The 26,276-nt window shown below is 41.7% G+C and overlaps 1 protein-coding gene across 8 annotated transcripts in view; it reads right to left on the bottom strand.

Moving 5' to 3' along the window:
- The window catches only part of APBA1 (amyloid beta precursor protein binding family A member 1), a 104,279-nt gene that overhangs the window by 51,156 nt on the left and 26,847 nt on the right, over positions 1–26,276 (bottom strand). For all 8 annotated transcript variants that reach the window (XM_048503156.1, XM_048503160.1, XM_048503161.1 and 5 more), the window contains 2 exons: positions 3,535–3,707; positions 755–1,960 (listed from right to left, as the gene is read on the bottom strand). In XM_048503156.1, coding sequence (XP_048359113.1) covers positions 755–1,909 — 1,155 coding nt within the window. In that variant the 5' untranslated portion in view covers positions 1,910–1,960; positions 3,535–3,707. The remainder of the gene's footprint in view (positions 1–754; positions 1,961–3,534; positions 3,708–26,276) is intronic.

Raw genomic sequence — 26,276 nt, 5'->3', positions numbered from 1 at the left:
GGGGCCCCCCAGAGAGCCTGGGGGGAGGCCTTGGGGAGGCGTGGCCATGCCCCCAGGGTGATGTGGGGAGTGACCATGCTCCCTAAGCCCCATCCTCGATAGACATCTGTCTCTTCTGCCTCCCTGGAGGGAAGGGCAGAAGGGACTGCGGGCTCCCTGGGAGTTGGAAGCAAAAGGACGTAGCGGTAGGGGGGTGGAGCCCCGCCCCCCAGGCGGGGTGTGTGTGTGTGTGCGCGTGGAGACAATTTGTCTCTGGGCATCATTTCCCCTCGGTATGCCTCTGACCTGAGGTTTTTTCACAGGCCATCAAATCACAGTTTGATACTGTACTGTAACAGAGTCTGTACTGATATTCAGCAACCCATTAATTTGTCAGAAGCAAATTAAAATGTTGAGATTAGTATGGGAGATTATATACCCTAAGTTAGCCATATACAAATCAGTTTTTTTTTATATTTTGTGCTCTTTGGTTACCAATATATTACAGCAACAATTATGAGGTAACCTCTGTGTGTGTGTGTGGGGGGGGGGGAGATAATAATTTTTATTTTCAGATACATTTAATCAATGAAGTAGCAATTAACTCACATATCACTTTATGCAGGAAGATTGTTTACAGTGATGTAACCTTTTGCTTTGAAAGCAGTTAAAAACACCACCGCATATCAAAATGTCAAAGTAAAGGTTACAGGATTAAATTTGTTTTTCCACAAAAACTAATTAAAAATATAATTGAACAGCGTGCCATACTTACATCTCCCTCTAGTGGCTTTTGATCCTCTCCATCCCTAGTTGGACTGATGTCTTGTCTCATCACCCAAATAGGTTCCTTGGGTTCATCAGGGGTATAAGGAGAACGAATGGTCCTGGTTTTCACTTCTTCAATAGCCTCTTTAATGTCTTTGATAGCCAGCGATATGGCATCCCTTTTTTCCTTGCTATACCGTTGCACTGATTCTCCTACATTAACCGAAGACTTAGAGCTAACTGGAAGTTGACTGTTGCTTTCATGATGCACATTAGTAGGAGAATTACTAGTATCCACATTCTGTTCCGCTTCTGGCATGTCTTCAGCAGCTTTGTTTAGACTCTGAGAACTCATGCTCTGTTTGACTTCAGCCACAATTTGGTCGATATCTTCCTCTTGTTCATAACTGTCCATTCTTGGATAAGGAGCAAACTCTGCCTCCTTCTCTGGACTGTCAGACTCCCCATCAGATCTTTCATCATAATGATGGAGGCGGGCTCCCAAAGCTTCTTTTCGATAGTTGTCAGCCTCCTCTCTCTCTTGTTCATAGAGTCTGAGACCTTCCCTGACATCAAGGTCAGGAGTATCTCCTATCTCCTCATAGACATGCTCTTGCAGCCCATAGTCAGCATAGGGTTCTGCATACTGCTCATCGTCTCCTCGATGGAAGAGCCGATGGGTATATACGTAGCCTGAATATGCAGCATTCATTGCTTCCTCATGCTCAATGGAATGAAAGTGCAAGTGATTGGGAAGAGTTCGATTATGAATAGTTTCAGCGTGTTCTGCTTCAGCATTTTCTGTGTATTCTTCTGCCTCAGGTCTGTATTGTATTGCATAGGCACTTTCATCCTCATTCTCTAGGACTCTGTCTCCTTCACAGCCATCTTCTGTTGCAGCTATGACATCTCCCTCAGCAGTATCAGTGTGATTATGAAAACCACTTTCAGTACTAGCAGACCGTGCTAATGTGCCCTCTTCTTCCTGCCTAGAATGTCCTTCACGGCTGCCATTGACATATCTTGGGTAATGAATAGCATACTGTTGCTGTTCCTCTTCTACCTCAGAGTGTTCCAGGTCTGCCTCCACAGACTCATTCACTTCCCTAGTTGACAGTTCGCCATTTACCTCTCCTTCACGTGGTCCCTCAAAATGGTTCATGGCAGGTTCTGGATGGTGCCCCACTTATTCTACTGACATTGTGTGTTGAAGCTGTAAAGAAACAAAAAAAACCCTTATTACATAGTTTAAAAAAGAGATTTTAAAACCTTGAAGATAACAACAAATACTAAATCCAGTATCGGGAAGTAGTTCTACTTCACAGGAAACCAACAAAACCTTTTGTTTGCTATCAAATAGATAATTTTCACACATTATAACTAGCTTGCAGTGGGTCATCTGATGAAGAGAGAGCTCAAGTGAAGTTTTACAGGCAGAAAACACTGACCAGAATGAAGGGAACCATATGATTACTAATACTAGCTGATGTCACAGTTGAACAGACAGACTGAGAGGACTGACACTCAGGGACATCTTGCAAGGAATGCATGCAAACAAAACAACATTAAAGGAGAGAGTAAAACAATGCAAGAAACAAGGAGAGGGCATACTGGAAGATACAACTAATGGGAAAGCAGGGCAAGAAAAATCCTGTTGGGCTAAAAGTCTGAAGGCTGCCTTCCACCACTAGGGCCAGTGGTGGGGCCTCAGCAAATGGCTCACAACTGCCATCACCAGTCAGTGCTCTGCCCATGGGGAGGATGTGGAAGTGTCATTCTGGCTTTTCAGTCTGTCCCCGTGGGAAAAACAAACAATTTAGAATTAAAGAAAAACTGCTTAAACATAAATATAAGAGTGACCTGGTAGAAAAGATGTGGTAGAATGTGGGGTGGAGGGTAAAGAAGGCTACAATAAAGACCCGGCAAGAAACTGCTCTGAAGTGAGTGAATTCAAGTCTACCATCTGTTCCTTGGCATGCAGAAGCTCAATCACCAGCATCTCCAGGTAAGGATGAGGTAGTACATAAAAGTCCTCAGTTTGATACCTTGGGGAACCATTGTAAGAACCATTGCAAGAACATACCTTGGGGAACCATTGTAAGAACATAAGAACATAAGAACAAGCCAGCTGGATCAGACCAAAGTCCATCTAGTCCATCTAGTCCAGGGGTAGGGAACCTGCGGCTCTCCAGATGTTCAGGAACTACAATTCCCATCAGCCTCTGTCAGCCATGGTACACCACATTGTGCCATGCTGGACAGAGCTGAAATGGGAATTGTAGTTCCTGAACATCTGGAGAGCCGCAGGTTCCCTACCCCTGATCTAGTCCATCTCTCTGCTACTCGCAATGGCCCTCCAGGTGCCTTTGGGAGCTCACATGTAGGATGTGAACGCAATGGCCTTCTGCGGCAGTTGCTCCCGATCACCTGCTGGGTCTGTTAAAGGCATTTGCAATCTCAGATCAAAGAGGATCCAAGGAATTGGTAGCCATAAATGCGACTTCTCCTCCATAAATCTGTCCAAGCCCCTTTTAAAGCTATCCAGGTTAGTGGCCATCACCACCTCCTGTGGCAGCATATTCCAAACACCAATCACACGTTGCGTGAAGAAGTGTTTCCTTTTATTAGTCCTAATTCTTATTAGTCCTAATTCTTCCCCCCAGCATTGTCTATCTGAGGAGATAATACTGAACTTGATTGACCATTGGCCTGATTCAGAACTAGGCAGTTTCATGTATTCATGTAACTCAATTGGGGCGGGGGGGGGGGGTTCAAAATTAAACTCACCATTTCAAGAAAAACAGAGCCCCCAAATTGCATAGGCTGTTATTTCGATGAAAAATTCTTCTTTAAAATGTCTTCTTATGATTAAGGAAAGTTGGACAGAATTGTTTGTCATAAGTGTTCTCTCTCTCTTTTGCTTTGGAGTCAAGAAACAAACTTAGAAATATCAGGCAGCCCTGGAAAGAGGAACATCAAAATAAATTACGAACTGCTTTTAGTAAATCTCTCTCTCTCTCTCTCTCTCTCTCTCTCTTCTCTCTCTCTCTCTCTCTCTCTCTCACACACACACACACACACACACACACACACACACACACACACACACACACACACACCTCTCTTCCCACTGTAACCCATTTTGTTTCTGCCTTGAATAACTGAAGGCTTTGAAATGCAGTGTTATAAATAAGGAAAGCGGCTCTGAAATAGGAACAGTAATCAAGCCATTCATTCAGGGGTAAAATATAAATTGTAGTCTGTGGTTTATTTCAATTTAGAGAAAAGGAAAAAATGTGCCTGTCAAACAGCATTGCTGTAAATGGATGTGTCACACCAATAAATATTTAACATGCTTCTAATATTGATGTGGAGCCAGAAATCTGTGACTCTGCCAATGAAAGGTATGAATTATACTTAATCACTCCTATTAAACCCTTTGGGGTCAGTGCTGGAAAGAGAGCTTTGTTAGTATGGACCACTGGGGTGCTGGTATACACTAGTTGCTGTACTAAAAAAAGATAGCTGCGCTCATCTCTCTAAGCAGTGGCTGAGATCATATACATGTGCAAACATTCTAAAGCTAAGCTTCTCAAGAGATGGGCAACTGTGACATCATTGCTAGCCTTTGAGTGTTCCCTAAGCATGTGAACAAGTGTCATGATGGTGCCGTTGGGGAGGAATTCGCTTTCGCTTTTGCAGGTGCTGTTTTATCACTTCTGACTGTGGCCTTGGAGTTCTGTGGCTGAGAGGAGACTCCAGGCCGAACAATGTGAACCGTTTGCTTCTCATGTGGGGGTGGGGATCTTGCACTCATATTATCAAGAGTTTTTCAAGCGGTTTTCGCCAGAACTCTCTTTTTATGTTCCTGACATGTCTTCAGTGGAAACCTTGAACCAATCAAGTGATTTATTGTCTGAATGGGGAATCTAACAACAAGCCGCTAGGATTAGAATAAGGAAAAATGTTCCTCATAACATATATATCAGCCACTGAGGAGATGGTTGACCCTGTGCCAAGTAGACAAAGGTGATCAATACTGAAATGAGATATCGGGCAAACTAGTCAGAATCAGACTGAGGACGCATTGGCAACAAGACTCAGGACTGAGGAGATGAGCGTGATTGATGTCGAGAGTAGATCTCTGGTGGATGAACTGGGATATCATACTGTGGATACTCATTTGGCTACCAAAGCCGAATCAGAAGTCGGTCTTGTTGACTGAAGAGACCAAAAGCATACAAGCCCTCTTCACAGATTTCTCCATGGAAGTATCTCCACAAAGAGAGACTTTGACCACAATGGGGCCTAGAGCTGACTAGGTAATCTCCCAAACTACTGGACCGATTGCTTTGACATTTTCACACAACGTCGCATTCACGTGCGGCCAGGTTTCCATACTGTTTCCACACCTCCTGTTGTGTACATGTCACAACTGTGCCAGTTATTGAGTACATGCCACACCTGTGACAGTTGGAACCACAGTTCTGTTCCGCAACAGCGCCATCTGCTGGATGTCAAAGCAACACCCTCTGATACAAGGGAAACAACCATGCCTTCCTTAAAAACCGCTGCCATCTGGAGTGAAAAAGATGGGGCCCGCCATCTGGACTTGGCCCACCCACCCTAGCGGAGGAAGAGGAAGGTGAGGGAGGGTCTGGGGGTTTGCTGGACCAAACGCTCTGAAATTTGAACACCACGTAGCTCATGCCTCCCAGCGTGTTTTCAGCTAGGTAATTCGCCTGCAAGGGAAGGGAGTGAAAGCAGGGCCCACCACCTGGACATGGCCCACCCACCCTAGCAGAGGAAGGGGAACGTTCGGGAGGGACGGGGCTTGGTGCCATGCAAGGGAACGGGAGAGAGGGAGGGGAGTGAGGGGCCCTTTGCCCCTCCGCTCCCTTGCAAGCATTGTGCAATGACACATGTTCGAACTGTTCGCTTCTCCTTTTCTTTCTTTTCCACTTCACCAGACTCAGCCACAGCAACGCATGGCCGGGCCCGCTAGTTATATATATAGATTGTGACATTTCACTGCCTTGAGGACAGTTTAATGCTCCATCCTGCACCACAGAAGTGTAAGGTGACACACAGCTTTGCAAATAAAGATACACTACATCTCAGAAAAATGCAGCTCTCTCCCATTAATTACACTCACAGCAGCAGCTGTGCTTTAATGATCTGGCACATACCAGAAAGTGCTTCCCTAAGCACTCCTGGCTCAGCACTCAGATGGTGATAGATTGTTTTCCCTCCAGAAGAAATGAAAGGAACAGGTTGATTTCTCATGCTACGGTATTGGCTCCTGACTGAAGGCCACATGATTCTATTCACCAATGACACTTTATTTTAAATCAGTATGTTAAATTAAGCCCTCTCTTCTAACTCCTAGGCATGCAGACTACCATCCACTTCATTAACCGCAAAACACCAATTTATTCAACAAGGCCTGTGTATGCAGGGTTTCCTCCAGCTGACTGAATTTCGACTTCCTAACATCAGCTGATGTTTCAACATCTGATAATTTATAAAGCCAAAGAGTGGGTTCATAGGTGATAAGGCAACAGTTTTTTTATAAAACACATTTGTTGAATGTATTGCAAAAGTATCTGTATAGGACAGAGCATCCAAGTTTGGAAGAAATTCCAATTGATATTATATACTATAAATGCTTATTAGTAAAAATAATTAAACCAAGGTGTTACACTGTTCTCTAACTGCAAAGGAAAATTTCAACTACCTTTCTCATGAGAACTATAGATACATGCAGTGAAAAATGAATAAACCCCAGTTTTTCAAGGTTTCCAGTTTCAATCACATTGGCATGCTTATCTTGGGGCTATTCTCTGCACACCAGGGCTCTCCTCCCATTTTTCCATTTATACACAAAAAGGCAGCACACAGCCTGCATCTGGTTTGCTGCGGTTGTTACGTCTCAGCCTTCCCCCAGTTCTCTTGCTCCCGCCTATCAATGAGGCTTCCAGAAACCGGAAACAGAGCTCAAAGTTGATACTAGAGGAGATATTCTCTTTCCCTCTCTTCAAAAAGCTGTGATTCTGAAGGACTGGCCTCTGCCTAGACTGCAGCCCCAACTGGGAGACTTTCCCTTGGCTGATTGGTTGTGGCATTGGGGTGGGGGTGGAATTGACAACGTGGCATGGAAACGGGGAGGGCACAGTCATGTTGATTGAGCACCTTTCAAGTGCTCAAATTTGGGTACCAAAGGTGGTGGTGGTAACATTTTGAAAAGCAAGAGGGTTTCCCACCAGCAAGAGCGCTCCCCCAATCCCAGGCATTATCATCCACAGCACTGAGGAGATGGCTCTTTCCCTTTTGAATCCCCATTCAAAAGGTGTAGATTGCAAGAGTTACTGCTGAAGTATTTGGGGTGGGGAGTGTTTTGGTTTTGTCATTAAACAAGAAGACTTCTCCTGGGAGACAGGCACGTGTGGCGGATCCCACTCTAGGATTACATATTCCCAGGGATCCATAGCAGGGTTCCATCCCCAGAAATGCAAAAGCCAACTCTCAGATCAATGTATCGATAGAAGCATTCAGAGAAGCAGGAAGGAATTGGCAACAGAGGAGGGCGAGGGAGGGGAAGCATGCAAAGCAGCGCAAGGGAGTGGGAGGGTGAGACTAGATGGGTTGACTGTGGGCAGAGAGAAAAAGGTCTGAGGCAAAGCTGCACCCACATATCCCTGCTCTGGTTGCAAAGGGAATTAAAAGTCATGCTAATAGCAGTCTTGCTTGCCAGGAGAATAGAAAGTGAAAGTAGGGCTTGAGAAAATACGTCTGTACAAGACAGTGGTTCTCGACCTGGGGGTCGTGACCCTTTTGGGGGTTGAACAACCCTTTCACAGGGGTCGCCTAAGACTCTCTGCATCAGTGTTCTCCATCTGTAAAATGGATAAATGTTAGGGTTGGGGGTCACCACAAAATGAGGAACTGTATCAAGGGATCGCAGCGTAAGGAAGGTTGAGAACCACTGGTACAAGAAATCTTGCTGCAATGGACATTTGCCCCCATTGCACAGCAGATGCCTTGTGCGAATTGGGCATTGTGAACCGTTTCCTTTTCTTTACAAGAGCATTTTGTTCTGCTGTTCCATAAAAACTGGCTTCACAAAAAGTTTCAATATTATGCTCATATTATGCTTACGTAGAATTTGTCACCTGTCCCTTAGGTCGCTGTTCCTTCGGCAGGACAGCAAACTTTAAATGTAATTTTGGTTCAAAACCATTTATTCAAATTCATGCCTTTAGTTTCATGTGCTGGTCGGCAGCAGAAGAGCTAGAGCTCAATTTAAGTCCAGTAGCACCTTAGCGACCAACAAGATTTTGGGCGTATAACAAGCTTTGGAGAGACAAAACCTTTTTGGTCCCCAAGGTGTTACTGGACTCCAAACTAGTTCATTCATGCTGTGTAAATATCGTCACAATGGAAATCAAGTTGTAATTATAGTTTTCAGACATGAGTAAAATAATTTTAATCATAGATAACATCAACAATGATGGAAATATATTCACTTTAAAGCTTAAAAAGTATTAAAGTTTAGCTGACATTTGATAAAGACAGGAATTATTATTATGACTAAGTGACATATTTACATATTTTCTATGTCTTAGTGTATTATAATAATTTTATGTATTATAATTGTATTGTTTTATACTGCCATGAGACTGACACATGGTGATGGGGGGACTGGGATAAAATCAAATAAATAAATAAACAAACAAACAAACAAATGAACATTGTGGCAGTGGCTTCATGGGAGTCTGTATTCTGGAGACTCATTCTGTCAAGTGCACATTTAGTTGTAAATTAAAATCATAGCAATTAAAGCCACAGAGGTGAAAGGTACAATAGTTTTTATTATTCCAGTTGCTTTTTATAGGTAATAAAGCCATACATTGCTAAAAGACATAATAATATAGATTCACACAACTTTACAAGGAAGTCTACAATAGTGACTAGCATGTGCACATTTTATTAGGCCACATGCATCTTCATTAGCTATTTGAGGATTGAAGAGGGGAAAAAAGATCCACACTGAAAAGTTTTTCTGACTTGCTACTTAAAGGGAAAAAAATTTGGAACAAACTTCAACTCAGAATAATCCAGACTTTAAGAAATGTTTCATCACTTATTTACAGCTCCTAACTTTGTTGTAATTTATGCTTCAGTGGCTAGTGTATAGCTTTTCTCAGTGCTCTGAATGTTTATGAAAAAGGAGGAAAAGTTTGCCAGCTGCCTGCAAAATGAAGACAGATAAAGGCAGTTAAGGGTTTCTTAGGTAGCTCTTATATACTTAAAAGGAATTTCGTTAAAAAGAACTTTGCTCTGAAATGCTGAACAGCTATTTTCAGAGTTAAATATAATCTCACTCCCTGACATTTTGTAGTTGACTCTCTCATGGGAGCCATTTTGTGGTTGACTCTACCTCCAGTAGAAGCCATTTTGTGGCTGGCTGTGCCTCCAATGGAAGCCATTTTGTGGTTGAATCTTCTACTTTCTGCCAGAATTTCAGATGTGCCTATAGGCTGAAAAAGGTTGAAGACCCCTGGACCAAAGCCTGTCCTTCACACCCCTACTATTTTTCTGGTTTGTTTCAATCAGAATTTACTGTTAAGCCGAAATCAAGTAAATCATGTTTAGTACTAACTGGAATTGCATGCAGACTGTGGAACTCACTTGAAACTATTTTTTCCCCAAGCTATGGTTTTGTAGGCAATTCCTCATTAATATTAACAACATTTTAACAGATACTGATATAACAGAACATTATGGCTAGAAAAAGCTAATAAAGGGAGGAGGAAATGTGCACACGAAAGAAAAGGGGAGAAACAGCAGAGCATGCAAGGTGACGCAAACTCCCAATATGCAAAATTTGGATACTACCGTAGGTAGTTTAACTGCGCAGGTAGCTTAACTGCACAATCAGAACTAATCCTGATTGAATTAAAAAAATGAAAGGAGATCCTGCATTTTAAAACATACCAAAGCAATTTTTTCAAGCAATCTTAACTCCACTCAGATAATTAAAAAGGTAAAAGAAAGCAAGAATCTGGTCAAGGCAGGAAGTTGGGAACATTCATTAGTACATGATATAGGCACTCTGATTAAAATGCCACTACTTTTGAGGGAGTTATTTATCATAACAGAACACACAAAAAAGGGAACAAAATTTTGGGTTTTTTATATTTCACGATGAAGAAATGTTTTAAAAGACAATGTTGGTAATATACTGCCTGCAGAAAAATGGAATGAAACTGTTTGCATACCTTAGAGTATCCCATGTATTGATGGAAAGCACTATAACCTCTTATAAAATCACCGGAAGATCTTTTTAAAATTATAACATGTAAGTATTAAAACTACATTTATTTTAAAAAGGGTATTAAAAAATTAATGATGCTAACATTTTAAGAATTAGTTTGAAAACTCAGTTCATATCTAAGAATATATTACTTGTAGCTAAAGAAAGATGCCCCATCCAGAAAAGTAGTGTTTGTATGTTTAAGAATTTAGCAAGGGTTTAGGGATCAACACATTCTTCTCTTTCCACTGTTCCCACCAGACAAAAAATGGAGCATCTCTTTGTTGTTAGGTACAAAGGATCTGACTTAAGTTTTAATAATGTGGTCAAAAGGAAGGTGTTAAAGACCTATAGCTTCTTTCTCTCATTGTAGTGCTAGCTGCCAATATATCTAAGAGGCCTTAACCTGCTTCAATCACAAACATTATTAACACAAATAATTTAATTCCTTGGAAAGAAAGAGAATGAAACTTGGTATTTTTAAATTCTCTAGGTTACAAATAATATTAATCTACTAATGTTATTACTCATGACAAAAACCTTGTTTGTACCTTACATCATTTTTTTGTTCATGACTACTGTGCTAGCTGCCATAATGCTATGTGAGTTGTGGTAGCTCTGGATATTATATGGAAACAAAAAAGGGATAAGGGATTTGCTTGTTTGCTTTTTGTATTTTCAACATGTGTCTGAAGGGGAATTAATGCACATGGATCCCATTGCAGAGGCATTCACCCTACATTTACTATCCTGGAATTGTGAACAGAAGATGTATATCAATAATGCTTCTGAGAAACATCTGAGCAACCTCCAAGCAAACTATGAGCATGTTGCATCTGGTATTACATTTTTCTTTTACTAGGATGCCTAATTTAGGTATGAATCGTGAATTTGTTCTAGGGCCCTGTCAAACTCATGGCTGCTTCAAAAGTTACCTGACTTCTAAACCACAGATTGCTATCATGTTTTGACTTTATAGTAAGCCTTCTTATTTCATGGATCCAACTAGTAGCTTTGTAACACATAAAGAAACTGCTTGTAGAATTATACTTTAGCAGGCCACCTGGGTGGAAACTCATGTGTAAAGCATTCTAAAAGATGTTTAACTACTTTTAAAAAATTCTAATTCCAAGCACCTCAGAAAAAATACGGAAAGGGTTGGCAAACATGGAGGAAGAGAAATGAATAGAGAAAATGGAAATGATACGGAAACAGGAAAATAGCCTGAATATTATATTTAAAAGAATAAGAGATCTGTATAAACTAAAAATTAAGGAGTCTCTCAGTAGTAAAAAGTAACTAAGCAAATTTACAAAGTAAGAAGATCTTATCATAACACTAAAGAATCTGTAACATCCTGGAACAGGACTAAGGACTAAAAACAGCATCTCTCAGAGTCCAAAATACATCTTCAGCTAGATAGATGAACTTAGTTAATAAATACAGATGTCAAATACAAATGTTTAAAGGTTAGAAGACAGGGAAAATCTAATGAGATAATTAAAATGTGTTTTTCTATATTTTAATGAACTCTGAAATGATAGTGAAATATATGAAAAGTATATAAAACATGTATTCTATTTTAATCATTATAAGAATGCCTATAATCCTTTTAACTGTTTTTAGTGAATAAGATGTATGTGAAATCATTTAATCCTGGAAGAGGTTACTTTGGACCAAGGACGTAGGTAAGGGGGGTTCCCGGGTTCAACCCCCATTACATGTCCAACCCCCCCATTACATACCCCCACCCCCCTTTGCCCCCCCTTCGGCTGGGCTCCCAGCTGGCAGCCCCTTCTGCCCTCCCCTCTGGAGAGAAGAGACTGCAGTCTCTGGCCTCGGAGAGCTACTTTTATAAGCACTGAGGCCGGGGGGGCTCAGGGGGTGGGGCCACACCCCCACCCACCCCTGTGGGCATGGCATTACCTCCCCGCACCCTGGCCTCAGTGCTTATAAAAGCAGTTCTCTGCAGCCAGGGAGGGCACTCTCTTGTCTCCCAGAGGGGAGGCTCCCGGAGGGGAGGTTGAAAGGACTGCTGGCTGCTGGCTCAGCCGGTGGGGGTGGTGGGGTTTGAGCCAGGCAGTGCCAGGTGGGGTGGAGTTGGAGCCGGACCCGCCATCTCCAGGCGGGGCCGGCAGAGTCCTGTCTCCAGACGGGGACTGGTGAGGGGCAGAGCTGAGGGGGGCAGACCTTGGTGAGGTGTGGCCATGCCCTCAGGGACGGATGGGGATGTGGCCCTGCCCCTGAGCCCTCCCCCCAAAAAAAATTATATCTACATCACTGCTTTGGACCATAGCCCTCTTCAGGAATGTTGGAAACTGGTTAATTTGATTGAAAGGTTGAATATAGTTTTATTTCCTGGCCTATGGAAGGGGCAAACAAACTAGAATAGCGAAATTTGTCTTTGCGTTAAACTGTTGGACTAGCAAAATTAGATTTTATGGTGGAGGGTATGTACATAAGAAAATCATGACGTATGCATTTTGAAAGTATAAAAACCGAGTTCTGTATCCGGTAAATTGTGGTTCTAGCTTAGAGCACCCTGTACAGAGACTAAATTTGACCAGTAAAAATACTCTCTTTGAAACCTAAGTTTTTGGAAATTTTCTTTCTGTCTTTTAAACATGATTGATCTGGGACAGGAAGGAGTCCTGGCTCAACAATGGTTTGGACCATGGAAAATGAACAGTAACAATGAAGGAAGGATAAGAAGCTGAAAATTTCTGACCCCTAATGTCCCTAGCTGGTTCTCCCTCATAACTTTAATTGCCCACATATCTTCACCATAGTCTTAGGAGCTACAAGCTTAGATTTTAGATTTTAAAAAATTAGGACACAACTCCATGACAACTCTCAAATCCCACACGTTCATAGCAAATCTACAATATACCAGAATGCATAAGACTGTGAGTGAGCCATACTGTCATTCTTCTGACAAAGCTACGTTAATTAGCATCAATTAAGAAGCATTACCAAATTCATCAGCTACCAGTCCATTTTTCTGCCATCTTTTCTTTACCAGAACTACATCAGCAAGGGAATGGAAGAGAATTAAAAGGACTGATTTAGAGGATGCAACAGGTATTGTTTCAAGTAAAGGGGGAGTCAGAGGGTTCTCCACACAACCATCTAATAAAGTGGCCTATCACTTCACACTGCTTCTTTAAATCTCTAGTCCTGTATATTGCTTTGGTAAGCAAAACTAGTTGCTGACCAAAGCAAAATACACCAGAAGCAGTACCTCTAATTTCAGTTCCATATACTTTCTCCTTAATTGCATGTTAATCACTTTTCATCAATAAAGTAATTTGAAGGGACTGGACTGTGTGATTTAAATCAGAAGCGAGCAAATGAATTACTCACCTAGCCAGTCAACCTGCCGAATGTTAGATAAGGAGAATAAGAACTGTCCTCAGTACTCAGAAGCCAAAAATACATGATAAATGAATGGCACCACTACAAATTTACCTCAGGGACAAATCACTAGTTCAAATTGCATTCAGAAAATAAATAAAAACAAACCACTGGTTCTGATCTTCTCAAAGGTTCTCAAAATAAAACGCAGCTTCTCTCAAATTTGTATTTAAAAACTGTAAATGACCACAAACAGACTATTTTGAACTGTGAAAAAGTATTGTTGAAGGCTTTCACAGTCAGATTCAACTGGTTGTTGTGGGCTTTCCGGTCTGTGTAGTTGTGGTCTGGTAAATGTATTAATTTTCACAAATATCCTAAGATTTTAATATTTTGTGTGTGCTATAGAATTAAGGTTGGAGAAAGATGTAAGCTTGCAGTGTAAACTCCAAGCAGCAACACTTTTCTAGGAATATGGACTTCAGTGGACTTAGAAGGATGCAACTCTGCATGGAGATGGAATTTAGGGAGCTAAAATACGATACAGCTCCTGAGTACTTCTGCAGTATATAAATCAATCCCATTTTATTTAACATAGATTACTACCAGGAAATTGTCTTTAAGACTGAATCCTTAATCATGGGGATTCCACATCCACAACTGAAACTCAGTGCCAACATATTTACACCTTTTTTGTTCTGTGCAGTGCAGGAGGGGGCTATGTTGGGATCTGGCCCTGAATGCTTCTGGGATATACCGGCACATAAAGAGTATTTTGTTCAGATGTTATAGTTTCGATAGGAATACAAGGCATCAATCAGAAGGCTGGCTCAGAACATTCCAAAGAGGGAGCATGTCTTAATGGCAGCTGATTTGATTTCCCTTGCAACTGTAAGAATCTGGGCTTGAAAATCTTACATTCATCTCTTGAGGCAGCCCATTTATATAATTCAACTACTGAGTAGCTTTCAGTTTGGCTGAATTAGCTGATCAGAGGCAGCTGCATGCATACACAGTCTGCTTGCTTTCCAAATCTAATTAAGCCACAATGAAGAATAGCATTTTCTGAACCTATATTTCCCAACATGAAAGAAGAACAGATTTCTCAATATGCCAGGGTATTCACTGTACCACACAAATATAGTAGTTTCTGCAGCCTTCAAACATAGATTGATTATACCCCAAGGGAAGGCAGGGAATCAGCATACCCCCTTCACTGGAGAGACTATTATTAGGCTGGCCAAAATGATCCAGAAATAAAAATATTAGCTTTGCAAAGGTGAATGAAGCGCTTTAATGACTTGAAATGCTCCTTTAGACCAAAGTGGTTTCTCAACTCTTCCCATTACGCAGCCATACCCCTTGATAAGAAGTTCCTCATTACAAGTTGTAGGTGACTCTCTAACCTAACATGATTTATCCACTCACAGATGGAGAACACTGATGCAGAGAGTCTTAGGTGACCCCTGTGAATTCGTGTGACCCCCACAGGTTGAGAACCGCTGTCCTAGACCCTTATTTCTCCACCCTCTGAAGAAAAAGTATGGGAAAGGAACAACTCATCAGGGAAAATGTAGAAAGGAATCATGAAGACAGGGTCAATGAGGTGGTTCCTTATCTAAATATTATCCAGATGGGAACTCTGTTTGGAGAAAGACTATGTCACTGGCACAACTCATGTGATGGAAAGAAGCACCACATTGTTGTGGTGACATGCGAATTGTCCCATGCAGATCTCTGCACACACCAGACACTACAATTTCGATCTTCTCCAAATTTAGGCAAGTGACTAGGATATTAATTTTAAAATATGAGTTTGTAGGTTTTGTGCTTTTTTGCTAGACTAAAGACATTGTAGAGTTTACAACTTTCTTCTATGGCTCTGCATTTTAGATATGTTTAAACAGTTACAACCTCTTATCGTTACCAACACTCATCCTCTAATCTAGTACCTGCAAACAGATCAAAGTAAGAACAAGGTAGTAGGCATGGATGTACCTGGGGGTGGGGGGGGGAAACAAGAGAGTCTTGGGACCTTGGTGCCACTCATTTGGGTCATGGGAAGGAGGGTGCCCCATGCAAGCCACCTAGCCTGCCCACTTACTTATGCCCCAGCCAGCTCACCCCCTTCCTCCCTTTCATGCAAGCCCCTAGACCTGCTTGCTTGCTGCCTGGCCAACCCACAGTCTCATCTGCCCCTCCCTTCCCTGCAAGGCACCCAGCTTGCTCTCTTACACCCAACCAGCCTGCCCCCTCCCTCCCTCACAAACCACTTGGCCCACCAGACCACCCCCTTCATCCCTCCCTCACAAACCACCCAGTCCACTCACTTGCTGCCCAGTGAGCCCACTCACTTGCTGCCCAGCCAGTCTTCTCCCTCCATCGCAAGCCACCAGGCCCACCCCATCCTTTCCTTCCTCCCCTGCAAGTCATCTGGCCCACTTGCTTGCTGCCCAGCCAATCCTCTCCCCTAGCCGCCCAGCCCCCTCCCATTCTTCCCCACAAGCCACCCCTCCCCCTCCTTTGCTACCTGGCCAGTCTGCCTCCTCCCTCAGGGTTAATATGCAGTGGTAAAGGATGGCAAACTACCTGTTTGTCTCTAGCCTTGAAAACCCTACAAGACTGCCATAAATTAGCTGTAACTTAATGGCAGTTTCTACCACCAATCTGCCTTGAGTTTCAATGAGGAAGGCGGGCTATAAGAAAATATAAATAGTTGAATGCTACATAGGCAGCAACCCAAAACAATAGGCTGGGAGAAATATGTTTTATCTTTGCAGAAAACATTTCCTTTTCTTAAAGGTAAAATATGCTGAAATCAAGGATATAGGTAATGGGGGGGGGGTGTTTCCCCAGGTTTAAACCCTCCCATTACATGTTTCCAATGGAAGCTAATAGGAGATGGGGCCTACACCTTTGAGGATCCATAGCTTTCGACCCCCTGAACCAAATTTCACCAAACCTGGGTGGTATTAGCAGGAAAGCCTCCTAAAGATACCCTGAAAGTGTGGTGCTGCTAACTTTACAATTGACCCCTGACAGCAGGCACCCCCCAAATTTCCCCAGATTCTCCTTTTAAATCCACCCCCTTTGGCACGGATTTAAAGGGAGAATGTGAAGTCCCCAGTTTAAACATTGAAAGTGATGCTGTTTCAGGTGGGGGAGAATCCACCCCCAAACAGCATCACTTTCAATGTTGTTTTAACTGGGGACCCCAGATTCTCCCTTTAAGGTGGATTTAAAAGGCGAATCTAGGCTCCCTAGTTTAAACACCATTGAAAATGATGCTGTTTGGGGGTGGATTCCAGCATCACAGTGGCAGCCCATGGAGGGCCCCCCCAGAAAACTCAGATTTTGCACCGGGCTCCATTTTCCCTAGTTATGCCTCTGCCTGGAGGGGAGGGCAAAAGGTACTGCCAACTGTGAGCCCAGCCATGGGAGGGGCGGGGTGAGCGGGGCAGGGGAGTCTGCCTTCCCTGTCCTCGAAGAGCTGCTTTTATAAGCACTGAGGCCAGGGGCGGGCTTGGGGAGGCGTGGCCGTGCCCCCAGGGGCAAGTAGGCTCATGGCCACTTCCCCCGAACCCACCCCATAAAAATCTATACCTACATCCCTGGCTGAAATTAGTTATAAACAGATTTGCAGCTTTTCACTAATTACTTATAATGGATTTCTAGAATCTTCAGAAACTCTCAACCACTGCAACTTCTGTTGTGTTTGTGCTGACAGTTACAAGAAACAACATCCATTTACTTAAAATGTAAGTCTGAATTGTTACTGTGTTTATTGTTTTTAAACTGTGATGGCTATGTTTAGACATACACACAACTTCCAGCTTCATAACTACTTTCTAAATACCTGACATGTAGAAGAATTCAAAGAACTCTTTTCCTTTTAGATTCTCACAGGGATTTTTTTCTTTTTTATTAGTGTATATGAAAAAAGCACCTTCTTAATATGGTCCTATTAAATTTATGTAAGAGGGTTCTGAAAGCCTGGACAATCAGTAATTTCAGGTACTTTACATTCTGTTTCTTGCCCTCCAAAAGATAATCCTTACTTTTATGGCTGTACATTTAAATACTGTGCTGAAAACATAAATCTGTATTCTTCAGAACTCTGTACCATCTATTTCATAATTTAGTTTTGCCCAAGGACAAATTCAGAAACCTCTTTCCAGTTGTGTCTGCCTCTCAGCATTTTCCTCCTATAAAATTCATAAAAAGTGTCCACGTTTTCAGCTAAAATAAGTGATTATGACTTGGTCTCTGAAAAGGGTGAAAATTCACAAGGGATTCATGTGTGAGCTCTCAAAGGAAACTCTGTTAGAAACAGGAGATAAATTAAACTAAGGAATATTTTCAAAAAGGACAATCTATTCCAAGTAAGGTTTGCCTGGTCTCAGTTTTGGCCCACAGGCTCAATCACCCGCTCATTCTCAGGGCAACAAACTGATACTCACATTGGTGGCTTCCTATGAAACTTCTATGCATTCTTTGGTTGGGGGAAATCCTGCATATGCAGATGGGAGGAAACAACCTGGCACTAACAGTTCAACTACTAGCACATACATCTGTATCTATGTTGTTTTGTGTATGAGGCCAGTAGTCCATTTCTTCAAAGCCACATAATTGTGACTGCACACTTTCATAGATGCCATACAGCAAAACCAGTACTGGCACACAGAAGACCGAACTTTAATACCACCAAGTTCTGTCCGGTGAGCCTTAAAGTTTGGGGCATGTGGCAGACCTGGCAATCCAACTCTGATTCAGATTGTAAACATGATATCATGCTTTTTAAAATTAGTCTTGGCTATGATTCATTCACATTCCGTAGCGTTGCCAACCTCCAGTTGGTAGCTGGAGATCTCCTGGACTACAGTTGATTGCCAGGTCACAGAGATCAGTTCATCTGGAGGCAAGGGCCACTTTGGAAGCATTATATCCCAGACTCCACCATGCTCAAGCTCCATGCCTAAAATATCCAGTCGTTCCCCAACCCAGAGTTGGCAACACTACTAATGCACAGTAGGTGTGTTGGGCTGCTTTGGACTACTCCCCCTATAGAAACTTTACTGACAGGTGGCTTTCTTGCTGGTTCATTTCAGTTTAGCATCTGTAAGAGTAAAACTGAACCCTCCCCCCCCCTCCCTCCATGCAGTCATTCACACATGATCTAATGCTGGATACCCCCTCTTCCATCTACAGGGTACATATGAATGGTGGCATTTCATGGCTAGTCGGCCCATACAGGGGCTTGGAAACTGGTTTCAAGTAAAATGGAAAAGAGGAGAAACAAATACAGAGATTTAAGAGAACTAAAAGAAAGTGAGATGTGAAAGACAGTACAAGAAAAATGAAGTACCGGTAGGTATTTGTCTGGGATATACTGGAGAATATACAGAATAACCTTATTGTAGGCTATCAGCATTCTTAAAATGTTGAAAGTAACCCCAAAGTTATATCACACTAAGTGTATCAAGCTGCATAGTTGGTGCCATTGCATTTCATCTGGTTTGTTATTTGCAAATATCTCAAATAAATGCTCTTTTATTAGTAAGCTTTTTTAAAAAAATGGCCACTTGTTTGGTAACTTGCACTCCCTCTGCTGGCTGCAATCTACAGCACAAACATCACTTTCAAGACTTCTGGGTGGAAACATGTCTTGCCACCATGTACAAAAATAATAAAAGAATGGAATTGGGATAAATGCAGGGCTATTCTAAGAATAGCTGATGACAAAGAAATGCAGAACAGAATACAGAGGGTTATTGTTTAAAATAATGGTAAAGGCAGGTTTCTAAGCTGCAATAAGCGTTGGAGGATGGAAAGGAGTAAGAGCTTGTATGGACTATACAGAAGTGGCTGGAATATGTATGGGAACAAATAAATTAGAAATATTTGAAATAATGTCAAGAAACCAGATATATTGCAAGAGATAAACAGGCCGGACGTGATGAGCTTGTTTGGACCCCGAGGAATTCGCAGACTGGTTGACTGAAGTTGGAATTACAGAAGATAAATGGAAAAGAAGAGTTGAAAGAATGAACCTGCTGCTGCACGTTTGAAGAAGAGAAGAAAAAATATGGGGAGAGGGAGGGAAAAAAGGGGGGAAAATGATATCAAGGATGTAATAAAAGGCTGAAAAAAACATATAAACATATAGATCCAAAATATCAATTAAAAATCCTTTTTAAAAAAGACTTCTGGGTGGACCATGGACTACTCATCAGATTTATCTCTCTGCAACAATAATTCTAATCAGGTTTGTTGTGTGGAGGCACAGCGGTCCAGCATTAGAACGAAGACGAGAGCTAGCGGAGATATGCTTATCTGGTGGGAGATCGCCAGCAGCGGGAGACCGGAGGTCCGTGTTCCTAGCGAGTCTCCCGTCTGCCGGTTCCTGGCACCTTTTATTGTTACTCTATCGGGGGCGTGTAGAAGGGAGGACTGGGGGGAGTTCCGGGAGAACGGGAGGCGGGAGGTCGGGAGATCATCATATGATGTATGATCTCATCTGGCTACGTGCGGAGAGGAGCATACGCGTCTGAGCCTAATCCTCACCTGGGGGCAAGACCATTGTCCCTGCGCCCGGTGACTGAGCCAGACAGTTCATGACCCGTGACTCATGGGGGGATGAGGAGTGGGGGTGCGATGCGACCGGCAAGGCCGCAGGTCCGTTGGCGTCCCAACGTTCTACTACGGTGCTGCTGGGTCGGCAGTGCACTACTACAAGGTTCACAGTCCAGATACAACAAACTACCAAATACCATCCAATGTAAAGTATTAATACTAATGGTTTTAGATAAAGTGGGTGGGAAATTTGAACCATAACAAGCCATAAGGTGAAAAAATTCAGAACAAACCCCCAAGTTGCTCAGGAATCCTATTAGCTTGTTCTTTCACATTTCCCTCACTGCATTTCATGAAGCATATCCAGATAAACATCTTTAATTTCTTACATGTTTGCTCTGCTACATAGCCTAAACAGTGATCAAGAGAGAGACTATTCGCTTGAGATTGGCTTGCAATCTGTATCCTTTTTATCAGGACAGAAAAAAGACGAAGACAAACTGCTTCCCATGACATAAACATGAAATAGTTAGAACCACAAGTGTATAAAAAGCAAATATCAAATGTAACAAGAAGAGCTTCTTAAATATTACACAGGATAGGATACCTCAAGCAAATAGAGACGTGGCAAACAGAGAATAGGTATGGGCTACAGCAAAATGACCGCAGAACAAATAATGCTTGATAAGCTACAGAACCAAGTAGAGACTTTCTGTTTAGTCTTTTTTTTTCTAGAAAAAATGTTTCCTAGGAACCATCACATGATGGCAACAGGCAGATACTAGACCCAGAGGGAAAATGTTTATGGACCATATATATTATCTTTGCTTCACAGACTCATGCCAAGCAGATTTAAATTCAGCCCAGGGAGCTAATTCCAGTGCCAGATTTGTTGCAACTGTGGGAAGTTTTAAAAAATCATGGAAAAGTAAGATTCAAAATATAATATATTCATATATTCCAGAGAGAACAACTCTCCAGTTGGTCCTAGTGGCTCCAGTAATACTGGTTTTTTGGAAAACACTGAACAGGAAAAAATTTCCAATGCCCTAAACAGGGCATGACTTATACTTTTAAAGTACCTAATGAATTTTATGTCTCACTAGCAACAAGTACTAGAACTGAAATATTTCATAAGGAAAAAATCCCAATATTTAAAATGGTATATTTAAACAGAACCCAAAGCTTTAGGTGGAAATTGTTTCACTGAACTAATACTTGTAAATATTTAAAGGAGAATATTAACCTGTACTTCCTTATATTGCTTCATTTAACAAAAGGTCTGCAGACAATAGATGCATTAATTTTAGCACAGCTACATAACTGTGCATGGTATGTGTGGTTGTATGTGGTTATACTCTTTCAACAGAATTTATCTTTCTTCCATAGAGGTCATTGAAACAACTCAGTTTCACTGTCACTCTCCATTGTATCACCTACATTATTTGTTGGCTCCATATAACATTGGTGATTACAATATCTCTTCTGCCATGAGAAAAGGGGCATAAAAATTTATCTTTGGCCCATTATGCATGCTCTGCTTATTCTAAGGCTGCCTGCTTCACAATGGGGACTCCCTGTGTTTCTCTGGAAATCCCTGCTGGTTGCTTCAGTCCAAGGCACCATTCCCCCAACTTCTGGGTCATTTAAGTTAGCTACGGTGATTGCCATACCCTTTTTCGCACCCTTTAAAAATTTTTAAACAGTTTCAATGTTCCATCACAGTAGTGATGCTGGTATGAATTTTTTTAAAAAAGATGCACCATCAGTTCCCCAGAAGTGCCTGCAGAGGAGTAGCCGGAACTGCTCCAGTGTAGGCAGGAAAAGACAGGAAATGTGAAGCTAGCCAGACAGATACTGGGGCTATAATGCTTTCTCTGTGCAGACAAGGAAAATCTTGCATTCTCCCTGTTCTTCAGAACTGTCGGGATTCTGGGATCTGTGGTTCAGTGAGTTTGGAAGGGGGGAGAATGGGTGCACAACCAAAATTCTGCCTCAAAGGGAATGTATACTCACCATGGGGGAGACCAAAAGAGCTTAACAGGCTTTTGGTTTTGACCTGTACAGTCAATTAGGTCACTTTCTAGCTATTGTATATATTTGTGGCTCTCACCCCAGGTTTAAATCCATAGAACATACAGATACTTCTGCACACAATGCCTAGGGATCATCACATTAATTAAAATCTGAAACTGCCAAATTCACCAAATATTGTCATAGAAATGTCAACTATTAATTATTATTAGTTTTATGAAACAATGAAGATTGGAAAGTTTTGTGCACATAAATAAATAAAAAGCCTATCTCTGAAGAGTCCAGCCCCAAAGCTACTGTGGTATGGATCATTTTGGCCAGATTGGCAGAGCCCAAACAGGGGACCAACTTCTGTCCCATATGAAAATTTTAAAAGGCACTTCTGGAATCCACATTAACCTGCACTCTAGTAGGAATGCAAGATGCCAATATATCCAAAACACTACTGAGAAAAAAGTTATCCTTGGACATCTTTCATAAGACATAGAATAATGTGCAGCTGCTGAGTATACATCAGACTAGTAAATAAAAAGCTCAGAAAACATTCTAAGCATCCCTCAATTTTAGCCATTTAATAGCAAAAATGCCACAGGCTAAAAAGACATTTCAATTTGAGGAAATGCAGCAACACACAATAGTTAATAGCTTAAGTGCTCCCTCTAGCACTTAAGAGCTCCTCTGCACACAATGAGCAAAGAGATGCATACTTTCCTGATTATTTCTGAAGTTGTGTTTCATTCAAGATAAATATGTCTTATAATATTTATGTAAAAATGAAAGCCAATAAGGAACAGAAATAGGTTTTAATTTTGTAAAAACCTGACATACAGGATTAAGGCATAAAAATCTGGAGAGGTACTGCTGGTAAGTGGAATTAAAAACATAAACAGAACCCAAAGACAATCAGCAATGACTGAATGGTCTGAATCCAAAAATTCTGCAACATGAATAGAAGGTACTTCTGCTTGCATAGTCTCTTCCTCCTCCCCCTCCCCAGCATAGTCTATTCCCTAAAACTCACAGCTGGAGACCAGCTTTTAGGGGATCACTAGGGTATGAAAATAGAAGAGAGACTGGCAATGTGCCATTCATTCATACAGCAGGATGTTTGAATCCAAGACAATGATACTATAAAAATATACCAAAGTTCATGAAATCATGAAACAAGTCTAAGATGCAGGTTTTCAACACTTTCAATTTTTTTGACACCCCCACACCCACCCCACCCCAATACAGGAACATTTCTTCTCACCCTAATGCATTCATTAATAAATTACCCATTCACCTCTAGAGTATCAGGCCAATCTGAAAATTTGGATTAGACTTTTTTTCAAAAAGTGCAGAAGAACTAACTTTGTCAACCAGTTTGTAGCAGAAATTTGAGTCTCTTATTCAAACTGTTCTGGGAAGCACTTATCAATCAAGGCACAGATGTCTGCAGCTTTATATCTATTATACCCCCTTTTTTCTTTATATCTATATTTGCATGATTGGGATCAAGAGACAATTTCTGTCCAGTAATCTGTTAAATCTCTTTAGTCATTGCTCAGAAACCAGTTTATTGATCCTCAAGTGAAACCATCTCCTCCAGTCCTAGATTTCCGGAAAATGACCGGCTTATATTATCTTTAAAAGATAAATATATCTCTCATGGAAATGGTCAAAAGCTTTCCTGAAACTTTTAAAAATGCAAATAGATTGTTGTAGCTAAAGCAACTGTGGGTACATTATGAAGACTGCTAAGAAACATATCTCTGGCCAAATGCTACCCTCCATACTGCATTTCAAACACCTCTTAACAAGTCTTAACACAGCCATAGAGGGATCCAAAATTACTGAAGCAAACTTAATTGCCATTCCTACTTTACTGCTAGAAGCAATAATAGAGGGATCTACTCAGTGGTGGGATTCAAATAATTTAACAACTGGTTGTTTACAAGCACCATTTTAACAACCGGTTCTGCTGAAGTGGTGTGAACCTGCTGAATCCCATAACTGGATCTACTACAATATTGCCAGGTCCAGAGTTATATGATTACCTGGACTTAATTGATTACCAAAACCTAAGATTTCCATTTTATTTAAAATAGTGGTGGAAAGGAAATAGTTTGTGCTATTGCTGCTATTTCACACTTATATAGCACTAACTCTAGGGATGCAGATAAACATGTTCTAGATGCAGGTCTAAAAGTTTTATAACTAGCAGCAACACTAACATTGCTTATAGCAATTTTATTTCTGCCTCATCTATCTTAAACAATGAATTCACGGTCAGGTAATTGTACAGGTGATGCAAAGGATGGCTTTGCTTAGACAGCTCTTGAACACCTTAAATATATAAAATATATTTCTTTATCTCTTTGACAGTTTATCCATGGCCAAAATAGAGACAGGTGCCTCAGACCACAATTTCTGAAGTACAAAGTAACAGAGGAAAGGGCAAATGCATAAGGAGCATTCTGACAGACTTCCTCTCAAGGTTAAGAGGAGAGGAACTTGGTGATAGAAAAATGTCAAACTTGAAAAAAATATAACCTTTGGGAATATGTTTTAAATCAAGTACAGACATGGCCTAAATTATTACAGTGAAAAAAAGACTTACAAATCTGCAGAGCAAACATCTATGGGGAGGATCTGGCATTCCAAGCACTTCTGAACTGAGCAATCATGTATGCACAAAGAAACACTCCTTATGCAGCCCACTCAGCAAAAGAGAGCCAGCCAAGTACTTGGATTGAATGCATATTTTCATTGGGTGCACAGTTTGCATTCATGTTTAAAAACAGATGAGAGAAATTACATTCCATATAGAAGCATCTTCTGCACTTCTCAGTCTGACTAAAGTCTACAGATTCTACAGACTTAACCTAAAACATACAAAGCTTTCAGATGTGCCCACAGTGGGAAACCAAATAGATTACACTTGAGAAACAATACTTCCCACTCAAGGAACAGGGGACCAAGGAGAGCATCTACACTATATAATTGTCTGAAAATGCAAAACCAAAGAAACATTTTTTAGCCTGTTATAAATCACCAAAGAAGATTAATGGCATTTCCAATATAATTCCTTGTCCAACAAAATGGGCAGAAGATAGGTTTGGGTTACTCTCAATGAAGGAACTGATGGTTTGTTCCCCATCTAGTTACCGCTGCTGCTCGGGTAACATTAAGTGATTTCAGCTCAGGCAACGTAGTGAGGTGCAGGAAGCCGGTGTTCCTCAAAAGCAAAGTATTTTATTCCAAGCGCTAGAACAGTGATGGCGAACCTTTTCAAGACCGAGTGCCCAAGTTGCAACTCCAAACCCACTTATTTATCGCAAAGTTCCAACACAGCAATTTAACCTGAATACTGAGGTTTTAGTTTAGAAAAAATGGTTAGCTCCGAGGCGTGCGTTACTCAGGAGTAAGCTTGGTGGTAGTTGGTGGTTTTGCTTTGAAGCAACCGTGCAACTCTTCCAACAGGTGAATCACAACCCTAGGAGGGTTTACTCAGAAGCAAACCCCATTGCCAGCAACCGAGCTTACTCCCAGGTAAAGGATCACGCTTTCGTTCTTCGCATGAAAATCAGTGGGGTTTAACAGTGCTTTACAGGGTTACCTACTGCTTCCCCAAAACTAGGTCTTAGGTTAATGCTAATAATCGAGCCCAGCAGCCCAGGCCAGCCTAGATGTGTGGGCGGGGGGGGGGGGCTCTGTTTGCACGTGCCCACAGAGAAGGCTCTGAGTGCCACCTCTAGCACCCGTGCCATAGGTTCGCCACCACTGCACTAGAACTTTTATACACACACATCAAAAGGGGCAAGGGGGCAGGTAAGGGGGCAGGTCCCTTACCGTACAACAATAAAGAAACATCAACACATAAAAGAAAAGGTACAATTACAACTTTGTGAATGGAACCATGAGATCTTGCTGTCAGGCGTCTTCCCGCGAGACTTTACGATAGTGCTGAAATGGAGAGCGGAGAGAGTCCATTCATAAAACTGGGTGAGCCTGTTTAACGCACCCAGGAATCTGGTTATCAGATGGGCTGCTTCCTTGAGTTATGACCTGAGGCTCCCGCGCCTCAGTCCTGAAACAAAAGAAAGTTCAAATGGTCCAATGGTGATCTTGGCACGTTCTTCAACGGCTGGGATATCTGGGGTGCTGTCATCAATTTGTAAATCCAAAGGGGTCTTTGTTTCCGCTAAAGAGATCTACCGGGTGTTGGCCCAAACTGAATTCCAAGGCTAGCTTCCTTTGCTCTTAATAT

The sequence above is a fragment of the Sphaerodactylus townsendi genome, linkage group LG07, assembly GCF_021028975.2.
Source record: "Sphaerodactylus townsendi isolate TG3544 linkage group LG07, MPM_Stown_v2.3, whole genome shotgun sequence".
Taxonomy (NCBI): Eukaryota; Metazoa; Chordata; class Lepidosauria; order Squamata; family Sphaerodactylidae; genus Sphaerodactylus; species Sphaerodactylus townsendi.
This window is presented reverse-complemented; position numbering and strand designations above follow the sequence as displayed.